The 22,921-nt window shown below is 27.7% G+C and overlaps 1 protein-coding gene across 4 annotated transcripts in view; it reads left to right on the top strand.

Moving 5' to 3' along the window:
* LOC100214706 (NFX1-type zinc finger-containing protein 1) overlaps nt 1-21,514 on the top strand; it is a 75,126-nt gene extending 53,612 nt beyond the window's left edge. For 2 of the 4 annotated variants that reach the window (XM_065790493.1, XM_065790496.1), the window contains exons 8-11: nt 8,103-9,931; nt 15,599-18,932; nt 20,106-20,172; nt 21,273-21,514. In XM_065790493.1, coding sequence (XP_065646565.1) covers nt 8,103-9,931; nt 15,599-18,932; nt 20,106-20,123 — 5,181 coding nt within the window. In that variant the 3' untranslated portion in view covers nt 20,124-20,172; nt 21,273-21,514. The remainder of the gene's footprint in view (nt 1-8,102; nt 9,932-15,598; nt 18,933-20,105; nt 20,173-21,272) is intronic. The other 2 variants (XM_065790494.1, XM_065790495.1) reach the window with 2 other exon arrangements.
* Nucleotides 21,515-22,921: the final 1,407 nt, after the last annotated feature.

Raw genomic sequence — 22,921 nt, 5'->3', positions numbered from 1 at the left:
GGCCTGTAATAACTTGATGATAAATCAGGCCAGAGCACATGCCTACTATTATGTGATTTAGTAGTAAAAGACGTTTTTGTTAACACACTTTAGCATATATATTACCAAAAAGTGTGGAGTCAGAGGTATAGGGTGCTGGTTTTTTGTCATACTTGCAAATAAATTGCCAAATCAAAGCTTTTTAAGCAAATTTATTTTTTGTGTATTAAAATTTCTTATCTGCTTTTCCTCTATATTTGGAATTATAATAAACAGCACCAGGAATTTACTGGTGATCATACTTCATATAAGTTTCATCATCTTCAATAATTCCAAAATTTTCAGAAACATATTTGTCTTACAACTTTCTTCAGTGGGTTCTTGCTTTTTTTGAATTTCAGAACATTTTGGCTTGAAAAACATGTTTATATCAAACTTTTACAACAAAGCAAAATCCTCATATTTTGTGCGTTCTCTTAGTGAGAGGCTTGGATTATTCATAAAACCTGTTTTTTAACTAGTTTTATATCTTAAAAAGCCTCCTTTCCATCAATACCATATTTGCTTTTGATTGATTTTGTTTAGGAAAAACATTAAACAACATGACTAATGATGTAGAAATTCATTTGCTACTGAATTGTAGCTATATTCAGATCATCCATAAAATTTGTGCAAAATATTTTTTTTAACATCTTCTTTTGTCATTTTTAAAACTTTAAAACTTATTTTAAGTTAAATTGTAAAACTAAAATTTTTTTTGAAATCATTACATGTTGCCAACAAAATACATTGTTAAACATCCAGATCACTTCGGCTAAAGTCGTTTCTCAATTATAACTTTTCTACAGTTTGTGGTTCAGACAACATTTCCATAATAGACTTAAGTGTGTTCTTCAGAATTCTCCTTAATTCTCAATAAACTTTTATTATGTGCTAAGTTATTAACAGCAAAAAGGTTCCAATATTTAAAAGCTCTATAAAACACTCTGACCTCTCTAACTATCCAATGATTAATCTTCTCTAATTTGTTTCATCATATAAAAGTTTTAAGGTTATCAAATCATTTCTTTCTAACTGCAGTATTAAAGTCATTCTTGAAGGCCTACACCCTTCTTCATTTCCAGAAATGAAGAAGGGTCTATCTATTTGCTGATGACTCAACTTTATACTCATGTCTCAAAAAAAGTCATATTTTTAAACACTTAGAATAAGAAGCCAATCTTTAATCTGATCTCTTCTCTGTAACTCAGTTATTTACTGCAAGCAGTTATCGCAATACTGTTGAGATTCCTATATTAACAAATAGCAATCCTCTAACTCTTAGAAAAGGTCCAAAAGCACATTGTAAATGCAGTTGGAACTGTATTATCTGCCAAGATTGACTCACTCTCTCATTGTTGTCAAATACTGTCATGGTTGGTGCTCAAACAAGCTATTATCTATAGTTCAATCGACCAAAACTCATTCTTACTTGGCTTGTCATTAAGCAAAGTTTCATCCTTTTACTGTACCCATTTCTCCATGCTATAAAATTTTTTGTTCATCTTGCTTATTTCCTCGCACATTGACAAAATCTTAAAACTCTTTCCCATCTTCATGTTTCTTGACAGACTACAACTTTTCAAGTCTTCAGTTAATCATTTCCTTGCTCTTGTAAATGTATGCATAAATTTAAAATACATAAAGTATTTTATATTTATTTCTAGCTCCAGCTATTAACCCCTGCTAAATCCTATAATTTTCCCGGGGCCAGGTTTGTATAAAGTCTTATTTTTAGTTAAGGCTGGGACCCCAGTCACTTACTAGTGGGCTTGCCATATTTAAGATGAGGCCTCACTAACATTTTATAAAGTATTTTACACTTTGAAAACATATATTAAATTTGTGAACATTTGAGTGCTATTACAAACACAGCAGACTGAGAAGTATCATTACTTGATGAACTATTCAGTTGTGTTGAGGCTAGCACTCTTTAACTCTACTTGTATTAGCCTTATTTTAGGCTGTTCTTTCATTCTTTCTTAGCTTGTTCTTTGCCATTTCCCCCATTATCAGCTGTCTTTATATTCTTTGGTCCAAAAAGAATCTTTTCTTTTTTGACAATGAGAAATAATTTATTATGAGATATTTTTGATATAATTTATAATCAATTACTCCAATATCTCCTTTACTTGATGTTCTAGTTTACCAAATTAAAAAACCCTAAAAATTGCCCCCCTCTCCGTTCCCCATCTTATTAGATTGTCTGTAAAATCTTATAGTCAGAAACTAAGAATCTTATAGTCAATTTATGCTTTGTTAATTTATACCTTATTTTATATTTAATTTATGGTTTGTTAATTTATGTTACCTTATTTAAGAAATGCATCTGATTTACCTAAAAAATGATTAAATTAAAAATTTATTGTAATGAGGTATTGTTGTTCAGCAACCATTAAATTAGCCAGTTAAATTACTTCACAACAAATTTTGAAATTTTTTTTTTTTAAAGATCCATTTAATATTAAAAGAGCATTTATATCACAATGAAGTATAAATGTTGATGTGACAATATCAGACAATATTAAAAAGTAAAGTATTACTTATAAACAAAAATTCCAAACACAATTAACAATATAAGCTCACTATATATAACTAGAAAATTCATGGGCGCTTATGGTGCCTGTTTTTAGTAATCTTTTACACTTGTAAATGATAATTATTTTGAAAAGTGAAGTGAAGCCGGTGAAAGCAAATAAATCTTATATATATTATGCATACCTAATGAGTGTTTATAAGTGAAAAAGAATAAAAATTAAAAATTTAAATGACTTGAAACAAAGGTTAAAGATGAAAAATTGTAAGTTAAAAAATTTCATTAAAGAATTTCTTTATAAACTATATTACTCTCGAGTCCCTAATAAAAGGGGAAGGACGGGGACGTTTATTAATTTTTGGAAAATTTTCCAAATGTTAATAAATGTTCCCCCCCTCCTCCTCATCATTTATTAATTTTTATTGTTGTCAGCAAAAAATTAATATCTTGAAACGAAAAAAAAAAAAAATCAGTGAAAATCGACCTTAAAATTTAGATAATAATTCTTTCAGTCATTGATAAAAATAAAAACATTCCGTGTAAACAGGCTTTAAAAATTAACGACCTTGTAAATCTCAATTCAGCATAATAAATCCTATTAAAGTTATGCTAAAACAGCTGTTTGAAAATGCGCATTTGACCGCAAGACACATTAGAATAAAATCGTTTTAAGCATGTTTTGTAAAAAATATTAGTTCGGATTTATAACCTAACTTTTTTATAAAAAATACTTATGTTGTATCATTAAAAAATTCCCACTCCCCCTTTTATAAACCCCCCTCCCTTCCCCCCGTTTGTTAGATCTAGACTAAAATTCCCAACCCTCACCCCCTTTTGTATTAAGGACTCAAGAGTAAAAGCATTAAAGATAACATTTTTCTTTAAAAGCAAGACATGTTACGCGCATTTATGTTATTTATTAACTGAATTACTAATTATTTATTAACTGCCATGTCTTTCATTATATTAATATTTATTATTATATATATATTAGCATCAATTAGTTTATTAATAAAAGAATATTCTAAAAAAACGGAAATAGACTCCAATAGGAATTGAACCCAGAATTTATTAACCACTACACCACACAATATTGTAACTCAATAAGTTTATAAAGTTTAAATAAAATGAATTTGTTTTGATGCATGATGTTCTTTAAGTTATTAATGCGCTTTAAAATAAAATAACTTCCACATGATTAATACGTAAGCTTTATGTCAGCGTTACGCTATCAGGGAATCAGTGACCTGGGTAAATATATATTTGATTTCTAACAGTCGAGTTTCTTATATATTTGACAACATCTTGTTTTGTTTTGTTTTTAAACAGAATGGAAATCCATTTTTGAATAATCTATTTTCACAACCTCCATGTCATTATTTTTAAAATTGTCAACCTGATCTTCATCATTGGAGTCCAAATTTAACTAATTGGAACTAATTTAGCATTTTTCTTACACCAAGTGTCAGTTACTCCTAAGTATATCCCATGATTAATACAATACTGGTCAATAATCTTGATAATTTTCATATATTTCTTGTTGATTTGGTAGATCAAAACAAGATTCACACAAGTCTTGCGTTGATTTTATTTTGTGTAAATTTTAATCCTATTATATGTTTTAAATGACTTGTTTAATTTAACTCAAAAACTTAAACCTAACTAAAGTTTGTATAAATTTTTAAGGATATTGTGTGCCAGCATATAAATTGCAAACAAATAGGTTTATATCTATATATATCTATATTAAATGCCAGTATTTGATAAATCATAAATATGAGCATAAATTTATAATATACAAATTATTATGAATTTTTCCTAGCTTTGGCTATCAACCCCTGCTAAATTTTACGATTTTCCCAGGGCAGGGTTTGTAAAAAGCTCCACATTTAGCAGGGCCAGGTCACAGTCACAAAGAATTAGGTCAGTCTAATCAGTGGCACATTCATTGAGAACATCAAGACTTATGCCATCTGGGCCAATGACTTTGTGATTTTTTAATTGACTTAATTTGCCAAAACTGCAGTTTTGGCAACTGGATTGATCAATCTTACATAACTGATCAATCCTGCTTGAAAATGATTTACAGATGTTATAAAATCTGTAATAAAGATAACTGAATGTCAAATTTTTAATTGACTTTACAAAGGTTTCCATAGTTTCCAAAAAATTTTAACAATTAATTTAAAACAATTCCATGTTGACAAGCAGATAAAAGATTATATATTATATATAGATGTGATAAATACTCCATGAATTTAACTTTGACTGTTTTCTAAAATTTTAAATAATAAGACCAGTGGGGATTGAGATTGGGTGATAACATGTTGGATCTGCTTTACAGCCTTTTTTATATAATAGAGCTACATTGGTTTTAATTAATTGAATGACAAGTAACACAAGAATAAATTAGATTTAGAGACATTAGCTCTTCAGCACAGATAGCATCTATAGAAAAGGGAAAGAGAAGCAACATTATGATGATGTGACAATTGTAGAAGGTTGATTGCAAGAGCAGGACCAACTATGTTTAAAATGTTTTTGCACCTTGTCTAAAAAAGAAATGACATCACCAGAAGATCTGCCCCAGATATGGCAACAGTATTCCATACAAAGATGGAATAGAGATTTATAGAGATAAAGAATAGAATCTGGAGTATGAAAGTGGTGAGCATAATAAAGAAATGCAACCTTAGCAGATGCTAATTTTGCAATGGATTTGATATATGGTTTTCAAGAAAGATTGGAAGTAAGAGTTAATCCTAGAAGACAGAGGGTAGTTGACTCATTACTGTTCATAAATATAGGAAGATCTAGATTATTGGAATAAGCTAAAAAAAGTTGAGGTTTATCTGAGTTAAAGTTCACCTACCACTGAGAGCCCCATGTTGTAGCAAAAGTGAGATCCTTTTCAAGCTCAATTGCCCCCTTTAAGCAATCAGGGAAAAGTAAATTTTTTTTTTTAAATTAAAAGTAAGATTGTTTTTCACTTTTAGATTTTTAGAGTGAACTGAGTTTTGTCTCATAACTTTTTAGTCCAGCTAGGATATTTTTTATTCTAGGATTATTTTAACTGCTTGTAGGTTGCTTTTTAGATTGGATATATAGGTAGGTGAGCAATGTGAAGTAGTTGTGGTCAAATTTTGTTGTTGTTGTAATTAATAACATTTTGGTTTTGAGATATAGATTGATTTGATCTTTTGAGTTGGTGCAAGTTTAGCTTTACCTTTCTTGTTACAAAACTCGTTAAGTTGGTTTATTATAAAACACTGAGACAATTTTAAATGTTTTGCATTAGATGAGGAGTCTTCCAAATCTGATATTAATTATTTTTCTGTTGCAGACATGTTTTATTCATATTCTGACAAAAATAAACCTTTTAAAATTGGAGCTGGAATTTTCAGAATGTTGATTTAGTCTGATAGCAGAAGGGATGTTGGAATAAGCTATTTTTTTGCTTCTTTGTTTTTACAATATCAGAAGAATTGACAAGAAAAATAGCAGTTGTCAATATGCTCTTTGGATAACACTCTTCGCATGTGGCACACAGTATGTGGAGCTCACTTTTTGTCTTCGTTACCAAGTTTAATATTAAAACACATTTTATTAGCTACTTTTATAAAATTAGTTTCTTCTTAGTTTGAGAAGTGTAAAGCAGCCACATATATATAGGAGTATGTTTACATTTAACATAGGATTATGTCAACACTTATGTCAATTTGAAGAAGCCATCATATTATATAATTGATCTAAATAAAACATTACTTTTTTTCAAGGCTGTTGGCTTGAAAAAAAGTAATGTTTGAATAAAAATACATATTTATGATTTTTTTTGAAAAGTTTAAAAATTAGTTCTTGCAAAAAACTAGAGTTTGTTGACAACAATCGAGCTTAGATTCGAAATCAGTCTTGCAAAATACATAAAAATCAATTAAAATATTTCATGCAACAACAAAAAAAGATTTTATTTGTAGACCTGTGTTCTTTAAAATATTTTTAATTTTTATACTTATGCCACAAAAAAATTGAAATAAAAATGTATAAACCTAAATCAGTTTTAAACAATGAATTTTAATTTTTAATTTTAATCAGTTGTCTAAAATAACATGCTTTAGTAAATTGTTTAATGGCTAATTTTATTTAATATATGATGTTGGAAGAAAGAAAGTTATAACAGAAGTAGGGTTGAAAATTGCCTGGAAATTTTTAATTCAGGAAAATTTCCGGAAATTTCGGAAATTGCTTAGTATGTTAATGTTCATTGCTGTTGCAAGCTTTGTTTAAAGCTAAACATTATTTGCACCCCCATCCCTAATAGAGAGTTTCAGAAATTGCTTAGGATGTTAATATTCATTGCTGTTGCAAGCTTTGTTTAAAGCTAAACATTGTTTGCACCCCCATCCCTAATAGAGAATAAGGCATTTTTCAATATCTATTAAAAATTTGACTTAAAAAATCAATAAATTAAAAAATGAGGGGGAGGAAGGGCTGAATCTGTAAAAAGTACCAACTAGTTTCTTAAAAAAAAAAAGGTCTTTAAAAACTACAATTCACCCAACTGAATTGTGTCAAATACCTGAGTAACTGAGTAAATTCATTAAAAAACTGACTATAACATAAAAATCACCTTCTTTGTGGGGGTAGAATACCCCCTTCCCCCACACACCCTTCCCCTAAAATTCTATTGGTATACAGTTTTAACACATAAAAAAATCTGTTTCTTTAAAACGCTGTACAAAAATAATACACAATAAAATTTGTTAATCTAAATAAGATTTTAATCTTTGTATTTTGTAAATATTTTACATCGTAGTTTGAGAGACACAATCTTTGTATTTTGTGAATATTTTATATATTGTAGTTGCTATACACAACCTCAAAAGACAAGCTAACTCTGAAAGCATGTATTTTTTGTTGTTACACAAAAGTAATGTAAGTAAAAGTAACATATAATAACTTGAGCATTTTAATGCTTGTTTAATAAAATGCGCGATTCTTAAATTAACTATAAAAATTTGACAAAAAGATGTGCATTTTTTGCTTGTGGGTCTTTTTTATTTTTTTTTGTTGTTGAAATATTTAAAGAACACCCAAACACTACAATGATAAAACACATATTTTTGAAACAAAGAAAAAATTTTATAAAATTATGTAATAACTATAAGTTTATTGCAATAAAAAGTTTTTGAAAATTTCTGGAAATTTTCAACCCTAAACAGAAGTATTGACTGAAATATTAGATGTATTAATAAAAATAGTTGAAATTTTACTATCAGATGAGTTAACTGTTATTACATGGAATCACAAGATAATGCCCATTCTTTGCTAATAAGCCTCTCCATTTATATCTGATTTATAAGTAGGTTGTTTGTTCTTTAATGTAACACTAACATTTATTAGTTTGTTTTACATATTTATGTAAAATAACTTTTTATTTTTACATAAATATTTTACATATTTATGTAAAATGACTTTTTATTATCATAAGTTATAACTTATTGATTTTGATAATTTTTAATTAATCAAATTTACTATTTTTTATTTTAAGGTTAAAGATCTGTCCCAATACTTTTATAATCAACATATAATGTATCAGAAGTCTGGTGCCTCTTCTTTGCATTTAAAGTTTGTAGACTATACCGATCTTGTTACTTGTGATGATTTTCGAAGACTTCCTACTTTTCCAACAATGGATGACTTTGATACTAAAACTAAACCTTCGCTGAGACCAATAAAAGAGAAAGGATGCTACAAAAATGGAGAAGAATACTTAGACATACATTACCGCCTTATTCGTGAGGATTTACTTTTTACATTGAGGGAGGGTGTTAATGAGTTGCGTGAAAATATCACAGATAAAAAAATTAACCTCACTGTTTATCAAGATTTGCAAGTTTTATATCCAATATGTACTCACAGAGGAGTTACTTTTAAAGTTTGTTTTGGTTCTCCAAAAATGCATTATTTAGCATGGGAGCAGTCAAGAAACTTAATTTTCGGAAGTCTTTTATGTTTTTCAAATGACAATTTTAAAACAATGATTTTTGGTACTGTTTCTGACAGAAATTCATATGAATTGCAAAGAGGATTTTTTGATGTTTGTTTTCAAAACAGTTCAGACATGTACAACTACTGTAGAAAAAATTCATCTCTTCAAATGGTTGAGTGCCCAACATTTTTTGAAGCCTACAGGCATGTTATGGATTGTTTTAAAGAAATTAATCCATATGCTATGCCTATGAAAAAATATTTAATAGATAATAAAACATCTGGACAACTCCCAGCATATCTTAAAGTTGCTCCTGATACTGCCTATGACATGTCCAGCACTTTAGAAGATCAACAATGCCAAAATATTTTAATTTCTCAAACAACACTGCCTAGTTCAATAAAACTTAATTCTTCACAGTTAGAAGCATTGCATCATTCATTAACTAATGAGTTTTCTGTTATTCAAGGCCCTCCAGGTACTGGTAAGACTTATTGTGGTCTACGAATCGTTCACTGTCTTTTATCAAACCAGCATGTTTGGAACAAAAAAAAAGATAATCCAATGTTGATTGTATGCTTTACAAATCATGCACTTGATCAGTTTTTGAAAGGACTTTTAAAATTTGGCCACAAAAAAATCATCCGAGTCGGTGGAAGAGCATGTGAAGATTTAGAACCATATTTGCTCAAAAATCATATTTCAAAATTTCGATTCAAAGCATTAAAAAGTGATATGTATAAAGATTTGCACTCCCGACGAAAAATGTCTGCCAATAACTTAAAAGATTTTGCACAACAGTTAGAGCCTTACTTGTACTCTGTCAAAAAGTTTCAAGAAGCTATAAAAAAAGGAAAACTTGTAAAGTTTAGTGAAGTTAAACATTGTATTCTTCAGAGGCATGCAAAAGCATTTGAAGAACAAGATCAACATTGTAATAGTCTAAAAATATCCATTTTTGATATTTACCTTGACTTATGCAAAATCCCATTACCCATTTTACGTAACGTATCAAGGCTGGACAAAGATTACTTTTGTGAGACTATTCCATGCGAAACTGAAAATGTTATTTCAGAGCCAATCTATGAAACAACTGATTTAATTGAAGTTATTGGTGAAGGAAAAGCTTTAACTGAGCGATGGGTAGTAGATGAAGATGAGTTTAAACCTTTGTTATTCAACCATATTTACACTGCAGATTGTGAAAAAGACATTGAAAATGAAAATTCCATGTTTGTTGATGAAGAAGGTTTCAAATTGGTTACTATGTCTAAAACTAAAAAAGCTTTACAAGTGAGAACGAAACTTGAAAAATGTGTTGCTATGAATAAGACCGAAGTTGATGCAATAGAAAATCCTTGGTTGGTACCAGTTGATGATAGATGGAGGTTGTTTTATTTTTTTCATTTTATAGAATGTTTTAGGTTGTTTATGTTGTGTGTTGTGATTATTTATTTATATATTATATATATATATATATATATATATATATATATATATATATATATATATATATATATATATATATATATATATATATATATATATATATAGATATATATATATATATATAGATATAGATATAGATATATATAGATATATATAGATATATATAGATATATATATATACATATATATATATAGATATAGATATATATATATACATATATACATACATACATAAATATATACATAAATAAATATATATGTATACATATATGTGTATATACATATATTTATATATGCATATGTATATATACATAAATATATGCATATATGTATATATATATATATATATATATATATATATATATATATATATATATATATACTAATGTATATTTGTGTAAGCATTTGCTCACTTTTTTTCTCAATATGCCTTTTTTTTTAAAAAAGAAGAAAAAAAGGAAGAATAATTAGTGAAAAGATTGCTGCCCCATGCCAAGCCCTCAGTTGATGTTGCAGCACTCTGCTGCGAGTCAGGGTATTTGTCAGTTGATGTATGTACTGATGCCCCTGGCAGCAGGCTATTTCAGTATGATGTCAAACTGCTCACCTAAATAGCAGTATAAAATATATACATATGCATATAGGGGTGTTAGCCTGGAATATATTTTTTACTGCATTTTTGCAATATTGGGAATATTTATTGTTAATATTTTACTAAATATTGGAAAATTTTATCTAAATTGTCCTAATACTTTATTAAAAAAAAAAATTTAGTTGAATTTTGGGAATTTTAAACCCATTGGAAGTTCTGCGATATATGCACATTTCTTAGAGTTTATACATCGAGACAAGTCTTGAGCAACTTTTATTGCTCTTTCAGCACATATATTACTGCACTGGATGTTTGCAATAATTGATGGTTCTTTAGTCCAATGCATTTTTAAACAAGTAAGAGCTTTCTGGCAATTACTCACTTTCTTGATTTTCTCTACTTCAAGATCACTAAAATCATTTTCATTAAAAGTATGTTTCCCAAACCATATTTTGTGCCAGTAACCACTAACAAAATTACAAACTACTTCAAGTTGTTCTCTAGATGAGTTAACAAGAAAATAACTTGAAAAAAACATAAATTGCTCTTGAATTCCATCTTGCACAGTGAAGAGATGGTAATGTATTAGGAAAATTTATTTTAGGAAAATATCCATTTTCTTTAAAAAGATTTCTTAAAAGATATGCTTTGCATAGATTGTTGAGCAATTTCATATCATCTCTTCATCCTAAAATTTTGCAGTTAAAAGAAAGACCACTGTTGTCAAATGCTTTGACAAGATTTTTGTAATTTTCAAGAATGAATTTAATAAAATAATTGTGTAAGTCAGGTGAGGTAGGCTTTTCAGGACATACAGAATCAATGACCAACTTCAAAACTCTGTCCAGAACTTGATGTTGACATAAAACATACTGTGGATACCAATTACATAATCATATATATATATATATATATATATATATATATATATATATATATATATATATATATATATATATATATACATACATACATTTGTTTATATATATGTGTGTGTGTGTGTGTGTATATATATATATATATATATATATACATATTTTGCTCCTGCAAAACCCTATATATATAGGCTTTTGCAGGAGCAATGAATAGCCCATCTAAAATGGACTTGGCAGGTTTTGCGTAGGCTTTTCCAAGAAATTTAAATTATGTTTTGAGGATAATTTTTGATATTTTCACTGAAATTTTATTTTGTTCCTTTTAGATTCCAGGGATAGTATTTGTTTTTTTTTAGCAATAAAAAAGAAAACAGGCATTTAAAAAATATTTTTATTTAACTTTTTTTTTAAATAATTTTTATATTATTATTTTTATATTTATTTAATAATTTAGTTATTAAAAAAATATGTAATGATATAACAATTTTAAAACATAATCAATCATATTAATAAAACATGAATATAAAAGTTCTGTTATACAATATAACGTCGTTTTATAAAAAAGATTAATACTTCTACATTTTATATATAAAAGTTAATTCCTTTCTCTTCTTTGTGAATAAAAATGCCATCAAATATAATTTTTTATTTTAAATTATTTTAAGGTTTTCAATCATTTACAGTTGTATATATAACAATAAATGCGTGTTTTTTTAAGCCCTGTGTCATCAGCTGAGGGTTTGGCATGGTGCAGCAAACTTTTCTTTCATTTTTTTTTTTTTTTTTTCTGAAAAAGCTGTATATTTTAAAAAAGAAAATATTTATCAACCCTTTTAATTGAATTTGCATAAACAAGGAAAACATCCAGGCGTAATCAATTCGTTAAGAAAAATAAATACTTTTTCTTTTCTAAAAAATATCAAGTAAATATTTCTGTATATTGTAAATAGGTAAATCAACTTTTTTGCATTTTCTCACTCTGACTCTTAGCTTTGGTTCTGATCCCTGTATAATAAGGTTATTAAATTAATCAAAGAACTTTTTGTTTATTTACCAAATTTTTTAGCTTCAAATGGTCATTGAGTTTTTCAAAGGAAAAGTCAATGTGGCTATGTTTAGTTTATCAGGCACTTCAAACACATATTCAAATTAGGTCAATTTTTTCCCTTAAATCGAATCAAAAGACAATGTAATGCTAAGAAGTAACAGGCATAGAACTAGCATAAGTAAGAATAAGCCTTTGGTTATTCTAATGGTTTTAAACTTCTATTTGGTTTCAACTTCTGTAATGGTACACTTAAGGCTTTAGAAACTGTAAATTTAAAAAACTTTCTACGTGATGTTTATAATGTTGAATGGCTGCAGCTTTTTCTAATAGGTTAGGAGAATGATTCTCTAATCTTTAAGTGTTTCTGCAGAAAACTTTTGATCCACAATGGATATGTTTCTATTGATTTTATCAATTGCCTCAGACCCCTTCTTGCCTACTGTTTCGTAGAAATAAAAATATACCTTTTGAATAGAGATTATGCAAATGTTGAAAAAAAAAGGGCAGTTGTCTAGAGAAGTATACATATTTAATTGAAATATTTAGGAATTTTAGAGCTTTTTGGAAATCAAAAAAAGGCTCATTTCCTCTAATCAACCCTTGAGCTTTTCTTTAAGCTCTAGTTGTGTATTCAATTTATTCTTACCTTGTAACAAGTAAGATCAGAAACATTAGGTACTTGACAATCAATATCATGGAATGACCAAGTAATTTTTCTATGTGCTATATCATAGAATAAGCAAGTATCCTTTCTAGGAAATTCAAAAGAAATGTTAAATTTTACATAAAAAAATAAAAAATAAATAAAAAGTTTTATAAAAATTTTACCCTATCATGCTGACACTTTTCTGAGAGATAATTTTTTTTAAACACACAGTACATTTTAAAAATATCTTTTTGAAAGATAAATTCTGGTTCTTTAATTTTGAAAAATATTATCTGGTTTTTTATCTTTGAAAGATAAATCCAGGTTCTTTATCTTTGAAATATAAAGCAGAACAGTATCAAAATCTAACTGCTTGAAAAAATAATGTCTAATCAACGCATTTTAGTTTTAATTGACACATCAAGAGTGTTGCTACATCGACTGACAAATAGATAGAACACGCAAGGAGTGCTGATACATTGACTGAGGATCTAGTTAGGCAGGCAGTCTATCAATTAAAAAAAATTTATTCATAACCATTTTCTTAATTTTCTACATTATTCTATTATTCATTATTTTGATATTTTCTATTATTAGTCATTTTTTCTGCTAATTTTAATCCAAATCTGCTTTTGGGATTTTCAAAACTTTGTTCACAATTTCGGTTTTATTCTCTATTTTGATATTAATCTGGAAAGTTCCCTTTTTGAATTAATTCAGTTTGGCTGTTTTCGATACTGTTAGTGCTATCTGTGGTGATTAAAAAAAAACTATTAAAATAATGTGAAGCATTATTTTAATGGAAAACTATAATCAAAAGTGTTTTATGATATATATTTTATTATTATTATTATTATTTTTATTGTTATTATTATTGTTATTATTATTATTGTTATTATTATTATTATTATTATTGTTATTATTATTATTATTATTATTGTTATTATTGTTATTATTATTATTATTATTATTATTATTATTATTATTATTATTATTATTATTATTATTATTATTATTATTATTATTATTATTATGAAGATATTTCAGGCAGTGGTCTGAAATAACAATATATGAATATAATATATTTATATACTATATATTCATTTATTTATATAATGGAGATGAGGGCAGTATATAACATTAATCCAAACATTACACCCGTAATGTTTGAATTAATGTTATATGAGAATAAAAAAGGTCTGTGTTTTTTGAATTGCTACAATTAGGAAAAAAAAGAAATGTTTTTTGAAAAGGTTATTAAATAAAATTGTCTAATTTTCAAAGTATTAGCATTTTCACAATATTAGCAAAAAAATAGGTGTGCCTCTATACTGAAGCACAATGGCCCTCTCAAATAAATTGTTGGGAGTACACTCAGTGTGGTACATTTTCTTTAGTGAGTGTCTCAGCTCTGTGTATTTTCTAATTTTGTTGCATGTTTGCATAGTGTGCAGGCATGCTTTGTTTCTATAGTCTTATCTTTCTTTGCATCACTATTTCAGTTTTTTTCTTTTTTAGTTTTTAGAGCATGTGCTTTTCCAGATCAGCTTTAAATGGTTAACTGGTGAGTGTTGGTGGTTTTCCTTTTCAGCATGATTTTTCAGCTACTGTACCATAAACTCCAAAATATTTGATGGATGTTTCTTTGAAATTTTCACTATTTTGAATATTTTGTAGTTGCTAAATGTTTCCTTTTCTGACAATCCAATTATTTTCCATCTTATTTCTTGAGAAATACTTTTTTAGTATAAAAAAATTTTAAATGTTTAAAAATTTTTTATAAATTTATTTTTTTTCTTTTGGTAATTCACCTCCCCAAGGCCAAGAAGGCCACTACAGGCAAGGAGGCTACTTAATTGTGCTTATCATCCTCTCTCAACTCTATAACTCCAAAACACGAACCTTGATGAACGAGGCCGCTGCGTGGAGAAACATATTGAGTGCAGTACTACCAGGGATGTGGTCGGGATCGAACTCGGAACCAATTGCCTATGAAACGAGCGCTCAACCACTACACCACTATTGCATTAAAAATGACCCAGAAATTTTTGAAAATGTCGCCCTATATCTCAGATTTTGCCAATCCCTACACAGTTGTGAGTACTTAGTAAAACAAGAATCCCCCAAAAATAATAAGATTATAAAGTTCATAACTTTTTGTTTTTACATATTTAATAGACTGATGATTACTTAAATATATCAACAAAAAAAAAGGTTTTTTGATATAAATAATTGATTGATTATGAAGCAATTAATAAGCAAATCTGCTGATTAAGTATAAATTAATTATATTTAGATAAATAGATGATTTTTTTTTTTTTTCTTATTATGTCTTGTTTTTAAACAAGAATTTGAATAATATAAAAACTTTTTTTTCTAGTATTTTTTTTATTATTATTATTTTATTTATTTTATCTTTTTTTATAAAGTATTTTATTATTTAAGGTTGTACAAATATTGGTTGGAACTTTTTATGATGGACTATGACGATAAAATCGCAAAGCAAATGCAACAATATGAAGAATCTTGCCGATTCGCTGCTCAGGTAAGAGAAGAAGAGCAAGACGTTGTTTTACGTCAAGCTGATGTAATTGCTATGACTACCACATGTGCCAGTCGCATGCGTTTTGTACTGCAGTCAATAAAACCAAAAATTGTTGTTATAGAAGAAGCTGCAGAAGTCTTAGAAGCACATATAGTTGCTTCACTTTTAAAAGAAACTGAACATTGCATACTTATTGGAGATCACAAGCAGCTAAGACCAAACCCAAATGTGCACATGTTAGCCAAAGATTATAATTTGGACTTGTCGTTGTTTGAGCGCATGGTAAACAATGGCATGAAATGTCCATCATTGAATGTACAACACAGAATGAGACCACTAATTTCTTCCAACTTAAAATATATTTATCCAAATTTGATTGATCATGCAAGTGTAAGAGCTTATCCACATGTCCTTGGAGTAGAAAAAAATATGTTTTTTATTAATCACTCAGAACCCGAAAGTTTTAGAAAACTTGGATCAAAAGCCAATTTGCATGAAGCAAAATTTATCAAATCTTTTTGCTTTTATCTCTTGCAGCAAGGTTATCAACCAAATCAAATCACTATTTTAACAGGGTACTCTGAACAGCTGTTAGAACTGCAGAAGCGCATGCCAAAAGATAGGTTTGGAGGTGTTAAAGTTACCACAGTTGATAATTTCCAAGGTGAAGAAAACGATATAATATTATTGTCTTTGGTTAGAAGTAACGAACGAGGATCCATTGGGTTTCTTAACATAGAGAATCGAGTTTGTGTGGCTCTTTCAAGAGCCAAACATGGATTGTATGTCATTGGCAATTTTCAGTTACTTTCTGAAAATAATTTACTGTGGCAAAAGATAATTAATGATGTTAAAAACAGTGGTTGTTATGGAGATTTTTTATTACTTTGTTGTCAGAATCATCCAGAAACAAAAATAGCTGTGAGAAACGAAATTGATTTTGAAAATGCACCAGAAGGAGGGTGTCAACTAATGTGTGGTTTTATTTTGCAATGTGGACATGTTTGTGATACATTTTGTCATCCTTACGATAAGTTTCATGAAGAATATGACTGCCGAGAAAGATGCTTGAAGCAAATGTGTAAAAATAAGAAACATCTTTGTCTTCATAAATGTCATTTCGGAAATGAATGTAATCCATGTGATAACTTAGTAGAAAAAAAGTTTGAGTTGTGTGGTCATATATCTCAAGTTCCATGTTCCGTAAGCACAAGTGAAGCAGTATGTCAGGAAACTTGTTATAAATTAATAAGCTGTGGTCATCAATGCTCTAATAAATGTGGAGAGAAATGTCTGGACAAAGTAAATTGTACTGTATTGGTTTCCAAAGTTTTAAAATGTGGTCACGTGCAAAGTGTATTTTGTAATCAAGATCCTGATGTTGCTCAGTGTAACAAAACATGTGAAGTTGAATTGGCATGTGGCCATACTTGTTCTGGAACTTGTTTTCAATGTTTTGAAGGAACTTACCATATGAAGTGTACTATGAGCTGTAAAAAATTTCATACTTGCCCTCATGAATGCAAAGTACGATGTGGTCAAACTTGCCTTCCATGTGAACAACCCTGTTTGTTTCAATGCTCTCACAGGATTTGTCCAAACAAATGTTTTGAAACATGTAAGAAATGTCTAGAACCTTGTAAGAATCGTTGTTTACATAAAAAATGCACTAAGTTGTGCTATGAAGAATGTAACATTGATCCTTGCAATAAAAGGTGTTCTTTGTTGCAAAAATGTAGACACCAATGTTATGGCTTATGTGGAGAGACTTGTCCTTCTTATTGTTTAAGATGCTTCTCAAGTTCAAACTTAAGTTCTTTTCCACTTATTGTACTAAATGATTGTGGTCATGTGTTTTCAGTATCTGAAATCGATGCACTCTTCGAAAAAAAGCATGTTTCATCTGTTGCATATATTATGTGTCCTTCTTGTAATGAACCTATTTTAAATACAAAGCGTTATAGAAAGCAAATTAAAAATATCAGAGATGCATTTTCACATATTTACTGTTATAACCTTAAAAAGGAACTTTCTTTTGCTGTGATGATATTAAACAAATCCTATGATGTTTGTCGAGATTTGTCGAATTTCATGATGAAAACTCCAATGCTTACTTCACAAGAAAAACAAGATTACACATTCATAATTAATAACAAGAATCTTGTTGAGTTTCAAACAAATCTTGATTTGCGTTATTTAGCCAGAAGCTCAACTAAGTCTGAGACATTATTAATAGCTGAGCGGTTAATTCAGAGCAAAAGTGTTTTAGAAGCCCAGCGATTGTATAACCAGTTACAGATTTTAGTGTGTGTTAACTATATACAGAATGATCTAAAACAGAAAAACTCTAATGAAGAGGTTCAATGTATTTTGAATGACCTACATGATATTCTTTATAACACAATGGACAATGCCTTGACCTACCAAGAGTCATTAGATCTTAGCCAAGGTGTTCAAAAGCTTCAGTTTCTTCTTCAATTGATGCTTTGCAAACAATCTATTGAATTGATGCTGGAAAAAAAAAATCAAAATGCATCCTTGGCTGAAGTATATGTTTCATTAAAAGAATCAATATCTAAATTACACTCAGTAGGACTCAGTGACACCTTAAAACAGAGAAAAAAAATATTTCAAATGCTTAATGGTTATGTGAGCATTCCTCTAACACATATCACTAAACCTACTTTAATTTTAATAAAAGAAGAGAATTGGAATATGTGCAATGAAGGTCATATTTTTACTGAATTTAAAGAAATAAATTGTCCAAAGTGCTATTTTCCCTCATTTGAGATCACTAAAAATATGCTTAATAATTTTGAAGCTTTAGATAGTAGTAAAGCGACTTCTCATGCACCCATGTCAGAATCTTTATTTAAACACAATAACATACCTTTAAATAATATGTTGACAAAAGCAGATAAGCATTTCAAATCTCAGTCATACATAGGTTCAGATTCATTTTCCTTCCTGAAGAAGAGTTATTCATCTGAAAAGTCAGACTTTGACGAGCTTGATTCCAATGATTTGGATAGATCAAGTCCTATATGTGAAGATAATTTAGACTATAGAGATACGATATTGTCTGGTAATAGTAATGAAGTTGGTATTTCCTTGGTTAGCCATTTAAATATTTCAAAAGATAACTCTGATATTAATTCTAACAGTATTTGTCAACAACAGCATGCTAGTAATGTGAGCACCTTAATTATGGGAATAAAAAATTTTTTCTTAAGCGTAAGTATTATATTTAGTTACATTTTTTTATCATATGCATGCAGTAATTTAAGTAAAATCTTACTACTATATTGTTTTTACTATATCATTACTTTATTGTTTGACTAATTATTTGTTATTTATATATAAAGGGTGGGCTGAAAAAAAATTTGTTTTGACATTTGAATTGCTATATTACTGAAAACTTGCTTGTAAAGTATTGTTTATGTATAGAGCTAGTGCATGGCACTTGAATATTTTAATATTTGAATTTATTATTTTTTTATTAAATGGTATTAAATAAAATAAATTCTATAAAATCTACAAAGTTTTAAAATGGTAAAATAAACAAAAAAGAATCATTTGCAGTTTTTTCAAAAAAAGTAGAGTCCTTTATTTTTTTTTACTTTCTATTAGCAGCTTAAAAAAAGTTTTTAAAAACTAAGCATAAAGGAGCTGGAGGTAAGTTTTAAGATGCTACCTTTGATATAGATGCCACCTTATTGTGAATGTTTGTTGCTATTTGATGCCACCTTATTGTGAAATGTTTGTTGCTAGTTTTTTTTTCTATTGCTTAAGCGTGACACGCTGTTTCACCTGAATAACGCTTCAATCAAATATCTTTATTGGAGTTTCTTTTGCAGCAAAGTTGATTACAATAATTATGATGATGATGATGATGTTGATGATGATGATGATGATGATGATGATGATGATGATGATGATGATGATGATGATGATGATGATGATGATGATGATGATGATGATGATGATGATGATGATTTTTATCCATTTACTCAACCAAAAATTGAAAAATTACAAGTTTTTTATAATTTAACAAAATTAGGTTAGGTGTCACTCATATAGTTAAAAACTAGTCATTGGAGTGACACCTAAATAAAATAAACAATAAATTAAATAAAAAATAATAAATTAATTATAAAATAATAATAATAACGATAAAGCTATAATAAGGTAAATAATAAGACAAAAAATATGAAAACACTCAATAACAACAGCAAACAAAAATAAAAATAATTAGAAAAACAGCACAAATAAAAACAAACTTTACACAAACAAAAAGGCAAAACACAAAACTACAAAATGAAAGCAAAAACTACAAAGCGAAAATGCAAACACAAAAACTTCTACAAAATTAAATTAAAAAATAATAACAACTTTTGTTATTTTTAGCGAAGAAAAAAAAGGTGAAAAAAAGAAAGGTGTAGAAAATGAGAAACTAGACAACAAGTATTTTAAAGTATTAGATTATATTATTAACAAGTGTATGTTGAAAATATAAAAATATGTGTTGTCCTTTGTCATTATGTGGTTTGTTTTGATTTTATTGAATTTAAAAGTGTTAAAAGTAAATAAAAAAATTCTTATAACAATAAGCTTTAAAAGTTTAAATGTTGAACAAATTTCAGATAAATATAAAACAACTGAGAAGAACACCAGTTTTAAGTGTTGATTATAATCACATTCAATTTCGTCCAGTATATGACACTCCTCTTCAAAAATTTCAGTGGCCATTTTACATTATTAGTCTGATGGTTTAAAATTTTTATTCCGTACCGTATGTACCAAATGTGCATCATACATTTTTCTACTTAAATAGGCTTTAGTACTTGATATAAATTTATTTAATTTTATAAAGATAAATATTTATTTGAAAAATAATTAAAAGCTAATATTAAGATATTTAAGTGTGATGAATAAATAATGCTGATATTATCTGTAAAAGTTTTAATAAATATTTGCAAATATTAGTATTGTTTTTGAGCGGGTGTGTATGTAGAATATTAAAACTGTTTATCAAAGCAGTTTATAATTGGCAACAAGTTTTTTTTTACAGAAATTGTGAAAAAAATATTAGTAAAGATTCTTTTGAATTTAACAATAAAATTGTTTTATATTAACATTATTTGATATCAAAATACTTAAAAGAGTACTTTATAAAAATATTTTCTAAAGTATTTACTAATTAATTACGTTAATTGAAATAATGTATATTTTAATATTTTCTTTAAAAAAAACATGAAAATTGAAAAAAGTTTGATGTAATCCTGTTACGCATAATAGTCGATTTCCATGTAATCCACATGACCTTATGAGCTAAATCTTTAAAAATCATCAGCTTGATATAAATGACTTCCAAGTATAGTGTCCTTGTATTTCAAAATGACACAGCCTAGTGTGTGTGTGTGTATATATATATATATATATATATATATATATATATATATATATATATATATATATATATATATATATATATATATATATATATATATATATGCTTTATAATAGTTTGTGTTTATATTTGAATATAATCTATAACTTTATTTTGAAAATTAGGCTCCTTAGATTACAACTCGAAATCGTTTGCTTCACTTAGTTTAAATTGAGAAACAATACAGTGCTTCACAGCCTCTTAAAAATGCTAATATCTTGTATCGAAATATTACGTCATAAAGATGATCACAAAGTCTAGTTGAACCGTGTTTATTTTTATTAATAGCATATTGATATTTATTTAATTTATTTCTAACTATATAAATATGTAGTATTTTTTATTAGGAAATGAATGCATTTTTTTACTATTGTTTGATAAATTATTCCCTCCCCTGAAAAACAATACTTTGCTTCACAACCTCTTTAAAATGCTAATATTTTGTATCAAAGTATTTCATCATTAAGATGATCACAAAGTCTAGTTGAACAGTGTAAATTTTTATTAATAGCATATTGATATTTTTTTAAATTATTTCTAGCTATAAATATGTGGTATTTTTATTAGGAAACGAATAAATTATTTTGTCAGAAAACAAATAAATTGTTTGATAAATTAATCCCTACCCTACCAAGCATTTGTCTTTATTTTATTAATCACACAATAAAATCAGGGACCCAGGCCATATGGCCTGGGCCTCTAAATTTTTTTGGGACCTCACATTTTCAAGAAACATTTTTTAAACATCAAAGTAATAATTCTAAATTTTTAATTACACTTAATAAGTAAGTCGGAGTTCGCAATTTTTATTTTTATTTTTTAAGTTCATTATTTTAGCACCAAAATTTCGCGCCACAGATTTATTCATGCATGATGATATTATTTTAAAAACGCAAAAAATTTAACAGCGTTTTAATTAGATGATACCCGCTAATTACTGCACATAGATTTACGCTAATTTTACTGATTCCTGTAATCACCACATAAGTCGATTCAAATAATACATAGCAACTTTAACTTCACTGCTTACATCTAAGAAATCTTTAAGTATGCTCACATTACGAAGGTACTCATATTACCCTATTCTACCCTCTATATATATATATATATATCGGTAGGCGACATAAAATTTTTAAATTAATTATATACAAAATTGTTACATATCATTAGATAGGGGTTTTAATACAAGGGGTTTAATATTTTGAAGGTAAAAATGTTATAAAAATCTTACAATTTAAAAAAAAGCTATAAGGTTTTAAGTGACTAGATATATTAGATATATGGGTTTGTTGAATAACCTTGTGGACTATAGTTTAGTTTTAAGTTTAAATTTAAGACTTTTATATTGTATTTTTTGTTTTAGAATTCATTTTCTCCTTTTATAACGATATGGGCACTTAATGATTCCTTAATTGAATTTTTATTTTATTCTGATTCACTCCAAACAAGGTTGCAAGCAACCACTATTAAGTTGGGAGTTACTAGAAAAAAAGAATAGAATTATAGAGCAAGGAAACGGTTGACAGAACATTTGAAAAGTTAGAGGTTGTATGAATCAGGAAAACATGAAGATGTGAGTGAGTTTTAAAGAGTTGCAGTGCAAAGAAAAAACTGGACAAATTAAACTTTTTTGAGCATGCAGGGACAAATACAGTAAACGAATGAGACTTTGCTGAATAAAAGAGTCAAACTTTAATTATTCTAATTATTAGAGATTTGAGTCAATTATAAGAGAGATTATAATTATGAGAGAGATTATAGAGTCAAAAAGTCA

This window comes from Hydra vulgaris, chromosome 02, assembly GCF_038396675.1.
Source record: "Hydra vulgaris chromosome 02, alternate assembly HydraT2T_AEP".
Classification (NCBI taxonomy): domain Eukaryota; kingdom Metazoa; phylum Cnidaria; class Hydrozoa; order Anthoathecata; family Hydridae; genus Hydra; species Hydra vulgaris.
Note: the sequence above shows the minus strand (reverse complement) of the source record. Positions and strands in the feature narration are given on the sequence as shown.